The 9,619-nt window shown below is 33.0% G+C and overlaps 1 protein-coding gene across 1 annotated transcript in view; it reads left to right on the top strand.

The window, feature by feature from the left end:
• The first annotated feature begins 1,078 nt into the window (after nucleotides 1-1,078).
• LOC130629555 (nipped-B-like protein) overlaps nucleotides 1,079-9,619 on the top strand; it is a 29,244-nt gene continuing 20,703 nt past the window's right edge. Inside the window, exons 1-8 of the mRNA XM_057442811.1 lie at nucleotides 1,079-1,331; nucleotides 2,911-3,079; nucleotides 3,364-3,491; nucleotides 4,547-4,773; nucleotides 5,536-5,844; nucleotides 6,346-6,427; nucleotides 7,422-7,985; nucleotides 8,528-8,569. Of these exons, the coding sequence (XP_057298794.1) occupies nucleotides 1,271-1,331; nucleotides 2,911-3,079; nucleotides 3,364-3,491; nucleotides 4,547-4,773; nucleotides 5,536-5,844; nucleotides 6,346-6,427; nucleotides 7,422-7,985; nucleotides 8,528-8,569 (1,582 nt within the window). The 5' untranslated portion in view covers nucleotides 1,079-1,270. The remainder of the gene's footprint in view (nucleotides 1,332-2,910; nucleotides 3,080-3,363; nucleotides 3,492-4,546; nucleotides 4,774-5,535; nucleotides 5,845-6,345; nucleotides 6,428-7,421; nucleotides 7,986-8,527; nucleotides 8,570-9,619) is intronic.

Genomic DNA, 9,619 nt, shown 5'->3' with positions numbered 1-9,619 from the left:
AATTCTTACGAAATGGCCTGAGAACTTTTTTAAAAATAAGAGTGTATTCAACAATGATTGCGGATGTTTAAGTATAATTATACTTTCTTTGTGTTATATATTTTTTTTAACTTATGCAAACAATCTAGGGTATACAGCTAGCTTTAATCTTTCTTTTTTAATCGCATTTTAAAAATTTAAGAACGAAGATCACTGATAGAAAAGTTTTTTTAGGTAGCATTTTAAAAGTTTAAGAATGATGAACAGCGATAGAAATGCTTTTTTAAATCGCGTTTTAAAAATTTAAGAATGAAGAACGGCAATAAAGAAGTTTTTTTAGATCACATTTTAAAAGTTTAAGAACGAAATGTTTTTTAAGATCGCAGTTTGATTCACTAACGATTAAAAACTATTATATAGCTAGCTTATTTATTTTTGATTTAATTGATAAACTAATACGGTCTTTGTTGTTTTATGGTGGACGCCACTGTGTAATGTTTAATTTTTGTTCGTGTAATCCACGAAACATGATCCTCACGTCCACGATTGTTAAAAAAATACTCATCGTGGGCTATCGGGGTTCATGCGTATGCACAAAGTAAATAGAAAAATTGTCATAAGGTAAATTTTAAATATTTATGCTAGATAATTTACATCAGAAAAACACTGAATGTTACTAGTTTTTATTACAGTGTTTTATTTTTCTGCTTCGGGTGACTTATCCAGAGTCTAAGTAACACCAGTCCTATTACTTTATATTTTAAATTGATGCGGACATAAATTATTGTTGCATAAATTATTGCAGGCATATATTATTTCTTATAATCGCAATAACTTGTGTTGCAAAATACTTGCATTAATTGCAATGCAAAATTATTAAAAACTTGTCAAAATGCAATAATTAATGTTGAAATATGTAAAAAAATAGTAATCAATGCAAACATATTTCAACGTTAATTGTAGTTTATTTATGTTTAATGGAACGAGAAACTCATTAAGCTAAATATGCTATCCAAAAAATGCAGGGGTAGTCATAAATGTTTATTGAAAAAAAATGTCAGAAAAATCATAATAATATATACATAGTAATTTATGCTGCAAAATCATCAAATTATTGTCAAAACACAAAATATAGTCACCTCTCACCTTCGGATTGCAATAATTTTTATAGTAATGATTTTGTCTACAATGATTTTTGTCCTTAACATTCCATTATATATTTTAGATCTTATTACTTAAATGTTCCAAAAAGTTAGAAGGAAGCAAGTGGGTTTCTAACAAGGCAATAATAATGAATAAAAAAGAAAATGTGCCGATTGCAACATTGGCAGGAACAGCCAGTTTAACAGACAGTAAGTTGTCTTTTCACTTTACTATAATAGGTCATCATCAAACAAAATTGTTAGTGGATTATAGGGATTGTGCAAGCAAATTTAGCATTTTTTACAAACATTTTAGCACGTATAGAAGCATTATCATCATCATCATCATTCTCAGCTTAACATCCGTTTTCCATGCTAGCATGGATTGGACGGGGTATATTAATGACCCTCTTCCCATCTGATCTAGACTGTGTTAAATCTAAACTCACTTCCTCTGTATCAAGTCTGTCCCTATAACCTCCAGCCAAGTCTTTCTCAGTCTGCCTCTGGGCTTTGCCCCAGGAACAATCAAGTCTCTACACTTTCTTACCCAATTATCCCCTCCATTCTTTCCAAGTGCCCCAGCCAATTCAATCTTCTTATCTGGATAACATCTTTAATTCTACAGATACGTAGCCTGCTTGCTCATCTGAACTCTTTCTGTCTCTCAGACTGGCGTTACACATCCACCCAACCATTCTCATATCATTCCTTTCTAAACGGTTAAGATCTTCCTGCTTCACTGCCCATGTCCCTGTACAACATAACACTTCTTTGACAGGCCTCATACAACCTACCTTTTAACTCAATTGACAAGACTCTGCTAGTGAACAAAGGAAGTAGCTCTCTAAACTTTTTCCAAGCAGAACCTGTCCTGCAAGTAACACTTCTTCCAACACCTCCTTCACAGCCTAACATATCACTTAAGTAACAGAAGTTCTCAACTTTCTCTAACGAGCCACTGTTGTACATCATTGAAGCCGGAAATACTTCATTCTCTATAATCTGACCTTTGCAACGCTTAAATACAAACTGAATGTCAGCTCTTAACCTTCCACCAATACTACTGCATTTCTTATGTACCCAATTCTTGCAAGTCTGACAAAAAATTAAGTTACTACCAACCCCTTTCCTGCAAACTCCACAAGGCCACTTTCCAACTACAAGGTCACACTTGGCTGCAATGCTACTAATCATGACTTTCACCCTTAGCCCTTTCTCTTCTGGTCTTTTCTTCCACTTCTCAAACTTTTCAACTAATTCTTCCATTGACTCTGCTATGAGAACCAAATCATCTGCATACAATAACTCCCATGGACAACCTGTTCTGAACTCCATCAACAGCGCTTCTAAGTCTAGAATAAACAACAAAGGACTAAGTACAGAACCCTGATGCAGCACCCTTGCCCTTGAAACATTTCACTATTATACCCGACTGCCACTCACTCAGAATAGCACCATCCTTTTTAATCTGATAAGCAAGACTTGTAATAAGCTCAACTCCAATATATCCAGATGCTTTTGCCATCTCTGCAACAATACCTGATACTCCTGCAACCTTGCCAATCTTCAATTTCCTAATAGCCTTCACTAGCAGTTCACATCAAGTGTTTTAGGCATTGTTCAGTTGCATTTTTAGGTGTGTTGTTCAATGTCTAATATTTTTAGCAATTGTATGTTTGCCTGCAATGCCCATGGATAAGAATAACTGTAAACGTTGTGTTGTATTAATTCTAGATTGATCCTTCTACATACTTTATTTTTATTTTCCAATTTTCTTTGTTTTTAGTTGCATCAGAATTGCCTCTACCATCTTCATCAGGAACAAAAGAACTCCCCATATTTGGCAATGCACAACAAGCGTCAGAGGCCAATTTATTAATACACCAACCTTTGCACAATGGGATACAATTGGAAAGCATTACTCAGTTACTTGGTAGTGTCAACAATGCTTATCTGTGAGAAATTTAAAGAATTTCTTGATTGTTTGTTTTAAATTTGTTCTGTCTAAGGGTCTATCTATTTCAAGTTTTTTGTTTCTATATACCTTTCTGACTTTTGAAGAAGAACTACTTTGTTCATCACTAACATACTGCCAAACAGTGAGCGGGATTCTGCCTCTTTGCCAATGTAAATTAGAAAGCCTAGTTCACTAACACAGTTTTAGCATTGTACAATTTGAAAGCCGAAATAATTTGAGAAATTAGTAACTGGAATATATTCCTTTTAATTTTCTATTTAGAGATTTCAAAAATTCAATGTACAATCGACCGTCTCACTTCAACGAACCATCACATTTGCCAACAGCTCTTCAGCAAGTACTCAGTAAAAGTCCAACAGTTTTGCAGCCTCATTTCGATACTTACCATGGTAAATTTATTATCTCATAATAGAGTTAATTTAGACCATTCTTGAAAAAAAATTTGGTTGTTGTTGGAGTAACCGTATCAAAAGGCATTGATTGAAAATTTTTAGTTATGAAGGTTGGGTTTTAAATGTTTCATATCAGAATTTTTAAAAATTTAAATATAAATTGAATTCCTAAGGATCATGTACAAAATTTTCATAAGTGGTTGTCTCAAAACGTTTTTTTAAATTATTTTTCCCATGGTTATACAAACTTTTTAAAGAAAGAATAAAAAATTAACTGAAATACAACATTTACGCTTTATACAATCGTTTCTTGATGACTTTAGGACAAAATATCGTTTTTTAAGTTTTTTACAATAGTGCTTTTATGGTTTTAGAACATATTTAGCTTTATACAATCTCTTTTTAAAGATTCATCCTTTGCATTTATTATTTGTTGTCTTAAATTCCTATTGTATAACTGATTTTCTTTATATAAACTGTGTACGATTTTTTTACAAACTGTAAAAAATTGTGTATCTGTATAAAAGTCAATACGAAATTTGTAGATGATCCCATAGCTGTAACATCGTAATGACCAAACCAGAACGTATTCTAGAACATTTGCAGCTAGACAAAAATACTGAAAGTATTGAAGTAATTTTATTTACTTACAAAAGAACGTAAAGTAAGAATATTTCAATTGACTGATCGACTCAATTTACTTACTAAGTCAGGTTACAGCAACCCAACAATTTATTTTTTGGCAGTTTTAGACTTTTTTCAGAACTGCTCCATGCTACAAGACTAACTCTAATGAAATAGATCATATACACAAAACGAAGTCACATTCTGTGTTTTTTCTATACAAATTAATTGATATATTAACCAAATGATTTTAGACATAACTAACCACTTCTCAAATTTTCGAAAAGTCACAGATTATGTAGGTAAACTAAATTGACTTAGGTACTTTTTGAAACATCACAGCACACTCTCTTTCAGTACTAAACATTTAATGTCCCCTATTTTTCTCTGCAAGTGGGTACACTCCTTTTTAAAGTCTATTTCTTTAGGATCACCACTCAAAACTAATGCCATGTCTGCGTTGGCTTATTCGCCAAACCAAAGAAATGCATTTATTTTGCACCATCAACAGCAGCAGCAACAACAACAACAACAAATGCTGTATTACCATCAACCAGCAAATATGGGACAAGCTTCTCCTCTTATACAAGGATCGCAATTTTCATCAGGATCGTCTTCACCGATGAAGAGTCCACATATTCAGCAGTTTTTTAAAGTGAGTGAATGTTATGGTTTATGTAAACAATTGAAACAAAGTATACTTGTGACAAGAAACAAACCCCAATGACTTAAAACAACTTTTTATAGTGGCTTCTGTTTTGTAACTACAATGCCCTTTATTTACATGGTGTGGTTATAAAAATGATACAAATTCACATTTGCTATACTAATTACTCCACCAAGAAGTTACATTTGTGTTGATATAAGTCAACATAACGAATGACATCAGTAAATACTCACAGTACTTACATTTACATATTTAGACATCTGCTTAAACTGTGCAATGAGAAAAAGGAATATGATTGCTACCAAAATGTTAACACATAAATTAAATAAAAATAAAGTTATCTGCAGGCTTCACTAACTGCACACAGAGCCTTGGGTTCATCTGCGACTCCCAGTTCTGTGGACTGCAGATCAAATCCCACTCACTACCAGGCAATGTGTTAGTGCAGCACAAGAGTAGCTGTACTTTAATGTAAATACAGTTTGTTGTTAATTTCATTAAAAAGGCTGCAAAATAACGTTTTGAACGAAATGGACAATAACAGTGTTAAAACACAAGTTTTGAGATCTTTAGGTTTTTTGATTGGAGGAATTATTTTTTAATCATAAGAAATATTACCTTTTTTAGTGTTGCTCATCTTACTTTGGCCAGACTCGTCTTCAGACATTCATGTCTTATATAATTCTGACCTTTGTTATACATAAGTTTTAAATTCGAAGTATTTTAATAATCAATTTTTTTTCTTTTTAGGCAAATAACATGTCAATGCACAGTCCTCTAGTGATGCATGGTAATATGACAAGTCCAGTAATAAACTCACCCAATGTCTACTCACAACAACAACAACTTAAGCTAATACAACAACAACAGCAACAACAACTTGAACAAACGCAACAACAGCAGAAACTGCAGCACCTTCAACGTATGCCAGAGCTGTCAAACCAGGAGCACACAAGAAATTTTGGCTGCTCAGCTGCTCAACCAGAATTACGAGCTTCAACGCCACTGGCAAAAACTACAGAGAATCTATACAATACCGCAACACAGAATCACAACATGGTATGTATTTTAGCTCTATTTTGGTATTTACAAAATACATTAGCATAAGTAATAATATGCCGAGGTTTAAATCAGCCATTTAACATTTCGTGGTGTTTTTATTGTCAGGAATACACAGTGTAGAAGTAACCAACCGTCTGTTAAACTACAGAAAAACTGCTAAAAAAATTGTATATTCGCAAGAAATGATTAGTGATTGATAAGAAGAATTTCTTTCGTCTATAAACACATGCTTTTGTAACTAAATCTTCCCATGATGTTCGTAATAATAACTTGTTTCTTTTCTTGTCATAAATGTAGCTTTGTGGATGCTAATTTGGCATGTGTGTGCATGTCTAGAAATGGATTTTTTGATATTTTGTTATGAAAGCCTGTGTGTGGAACTTTTACTGTGGTGTCAAGAGTATTTTTATATTTTATAATTTTGTTGCTAACTAACTTTTTGGCTGAATTAAACTTTGCAGCTGGTAATATTTATTTATTTTTCAAAAAATTACTTAGATCTCAACCTCCGGACAACAAGCCGAAGAATATTTCTCACCATTGAAAACTAGAAGACAGAGGCATAGCACCTCTACTGGAAGTAAGACAAAATTTATCTGACTGATTATGTTTTGACATTTTTTTTTTTTTTGAGTTTTGACTTCAGCTTTTTCATCAACGCAACTTAGGTTTCATGTAAAAAAAATTTTAATGAGACAAGTTCATGTTTTAGAGGGATCCCGAGGTACTTTTACAAGTTGGACTCACCTGAAAGATTTGCATGTGAAATGCTAAATGATATATTCACTTTTTCTTATAACTTCATGTAACTCTAGATACAGCTTTTCTAATATTTGTTTTTCTTGTCGCTCGACCACCATCTTGGTTATCTTCGACCTTTTTCTTTGTTAAAAATTTTCGTTCTAGCTCCAGTCTTTTTTAGTGGCAAGTGACCCTGTTACGTAATATTTCAGTAGCGCGTTTAATTATTACTTCTCTCTCCAAAGTGAAATAAACGAACGATTTCTTTTTTTAAAAAAAATAGAAATAATTCTGCATATGTTCTCACATAGCAATCAAACAAAATATAAAATGTGCATGATTTTTATTTCAAAGGACTTTTATTTGAGACGCATAAATCATACGTACCGAGATCGATGTGGAAAGTACGTTGATTTTTTTTAACTTTGTCGCGACAGCATATTATTTTTTTTGGCTATGAAAGTCATTTGTGAGCGGTACTGAAATATAACATAACAGGGTCATGTGCCACTAAAAAGGATTGGAGCTAGTCTGAAATTTTTAACGAACAAGAAGATCGAAGCGGCCATCAAGGTGGAAAGAAAAACAAATAATCAAAAAACGATATCTGGGGTTACATGAACTTTTACAAAAAGTGAATATGTCATTGGGAGTTTCTCATGCAAATCTTTCGGGTGAGTCCAACTTGTAAAATTACCTTGGGATCCCTTTAAGGAAAACGATTTCTCCTTTTTTAATGTACATATTTTATTACCAGTAAAATCGAGTCTAACACAGCCAGTTAATGTGCAAAGTCACTGACAAAATGTTATTATTTATTATTATTTTTTTAGCAGCCAAGTCTCATCTAACACAACCAGATGATGTCCGAAGAAACTTAACAGAGTCTCAGTCTTTTGATGGTCAAAATTTCCACGAAATTCCAGTTTTAACTTTATCTAAACCTCCTCTGTTAAAAAAATTACATAAGAAACATAGAGAATCGAGCGAAGGACAGTTACTTAATAATGTACCTCATCGAAATGTTCATGATCAAAATCATAAACAACAAGACTCCGTTCTTCCTAATAGCACTGCTCTGCAAGATCAAAAATTTGAATTAAAGGTCCCTAAACTGATAGTACGGAAAGTGAAACGACTTGAAGGAAATGATGAGATTGAGACGTTAGAAGTTTTTAGTCCTGATAAGGAAAAACAAATTTGTCGAATACAGACTCCCATAAATAATGAAGAATGCATGAATGATTATCCAGAAGTTCGAAGAAGCAGCAAACGTTCTCGTAGTAAGTCTTCCTCTGTGAGCTCAGCTGACTCTGTGAAGGCTCGAAAACGCAAAAAAGCAAACAATAGATTATCATCTGATGGAGAAAAAACTGATCTATCTTTCGGTAGTAGTGGTAAGTTACTTTAAATTAAGTATTACACAACTTGGGAAAGACTTGGCAGGATGTAATACGAACAGACTAGAATCAGAGGAATTTGAGTTTAGGTCTAATACATTCAGTTTAGATTGGAACAGGATCATTAATACACCCTGTTACAGACGTTAAGCCAAAAATGATGATGATGATGTATAGAGTTTTTATCTCTCAAACTTCAATAGGGCAAAAAACTTTCACATAACAATTTTGAAACAAGTTACAGTACATGTTTAACCAAACTAGAAATGTGACATTTTGTATACAACTAGCCTAAAATAATTATTTTGAAGGCTGAACTACTCCTTACCCTTTTCAACCCCAGCTATTGGAAAGCTGCCAGGTCTGTTGCAAGGAAATATGTCTATCATAATTTTTGTCTTATATGTGCACAGATTATCCGTGATCGATATGTGATAGGTTCATATTTATTTATGTTATAAAAGTCAACTTAGATTTCCGTTGTGGGTTTTATATACACAATTTCTTTATTTTAATTTTATTCTACATATTTTTTTAAGTTGTGAAGAAACTTAAACACAATGAAATAACTGATATTGAAGGTATGTTGTACAAAAACATTTATTGTTAAACTTCCTTCCTTTAATCAAGTGTGTAATAACAACGCAATATTAGCCTGCATTTGAAGACAGATACAAGCAGGCCTGGTCATATAAGGCGCATGATCACACGCCCACCTTAACCTAGGTGCGTGATGAACCATGTGCCTTCCGAAAATAGATGTGCCATGCCAAATTTTATACAAACATCCATTCGCACAATGAGACTTTCTTGCGTAGACTTGAACAAAGGTATTTCCATTACTTTGTACATTGCAAAGCTTTAACTATTTTATGGGGTGAGGGACGTTCACAGAGCAAGCTCCATGAGCAGTGAACCCAAACACTGCGCCACTATTAATGACGGTAAATCATCATGGTCAAGCATTAACAAGTTACCCTGGGTAATAGCAACCCGATTTTTTTTAGTTGTTATTAATGCCATTAAACTTAGTTTGTATCTGCTTGTGGTTAAAAAATTAAATTTAGGCGAAAAAACAAGTATAAAAAAGAAATTACGATTCAGACGGCATTGCATATTTAGCGTTACTTGATTAGATGTAACTTGATTTTATGTAACAAAAAATCTGTTCTAAAAAAAAGTTTTAAGCATTGTGTTAAACATTTGTTTTCTTTAAATGACTTTATTTAATTTAAGCCCGGAACCTTGGTTGCTTCTTCCGTAACAATAACACCCACTTTGCTTTCCGTATGTATTTTTACAAATGGTAGATTTTTGTAGCGATTTATCACAGGGACAGGGATTATTTAAAGCATCTAGAAGAACAACAATATAATAATACGAAACAAAAAATAGTCACAAATATTTCATTTTAAATAATTTATGGTTACTTTGCTATGCTAAAAATGCTAAATGGTGATAGCTGCTTTGTTATAAGGTTTAAAATCACGCATCTAAGAAAATTTAGGTGCATGATAATGATCGCGCACCTTGATAAATGTAGGTCGCGATGCATCGCACTCCAGGTGAAAACTCATGACCAGGCCTTAGTTATAAATCAGAACAGACAAAGTATACAATAAAATACAAAG

The sequence above is a fragment of the Hydractinia symbiolongicarpus genome, chromosome 2 (genome assembly GCF_029227915.1).
Source record: "Hydractinia symbiolongicarpus strain clone_291-10 chromosome 2, HSymV2.1, whole genome shotgun sequence".
NCBI classification, from domain to species: Eukaryota; Metazoa; Cnidaria; class Hydrozoa; order Anthoathecata; family Hydractiniidae; genus Hydractinia; species Hydractinia symbiolongicarpus.
This window is presented reverse-complemented; position numbering and strand designations above follow the sequence as displayed.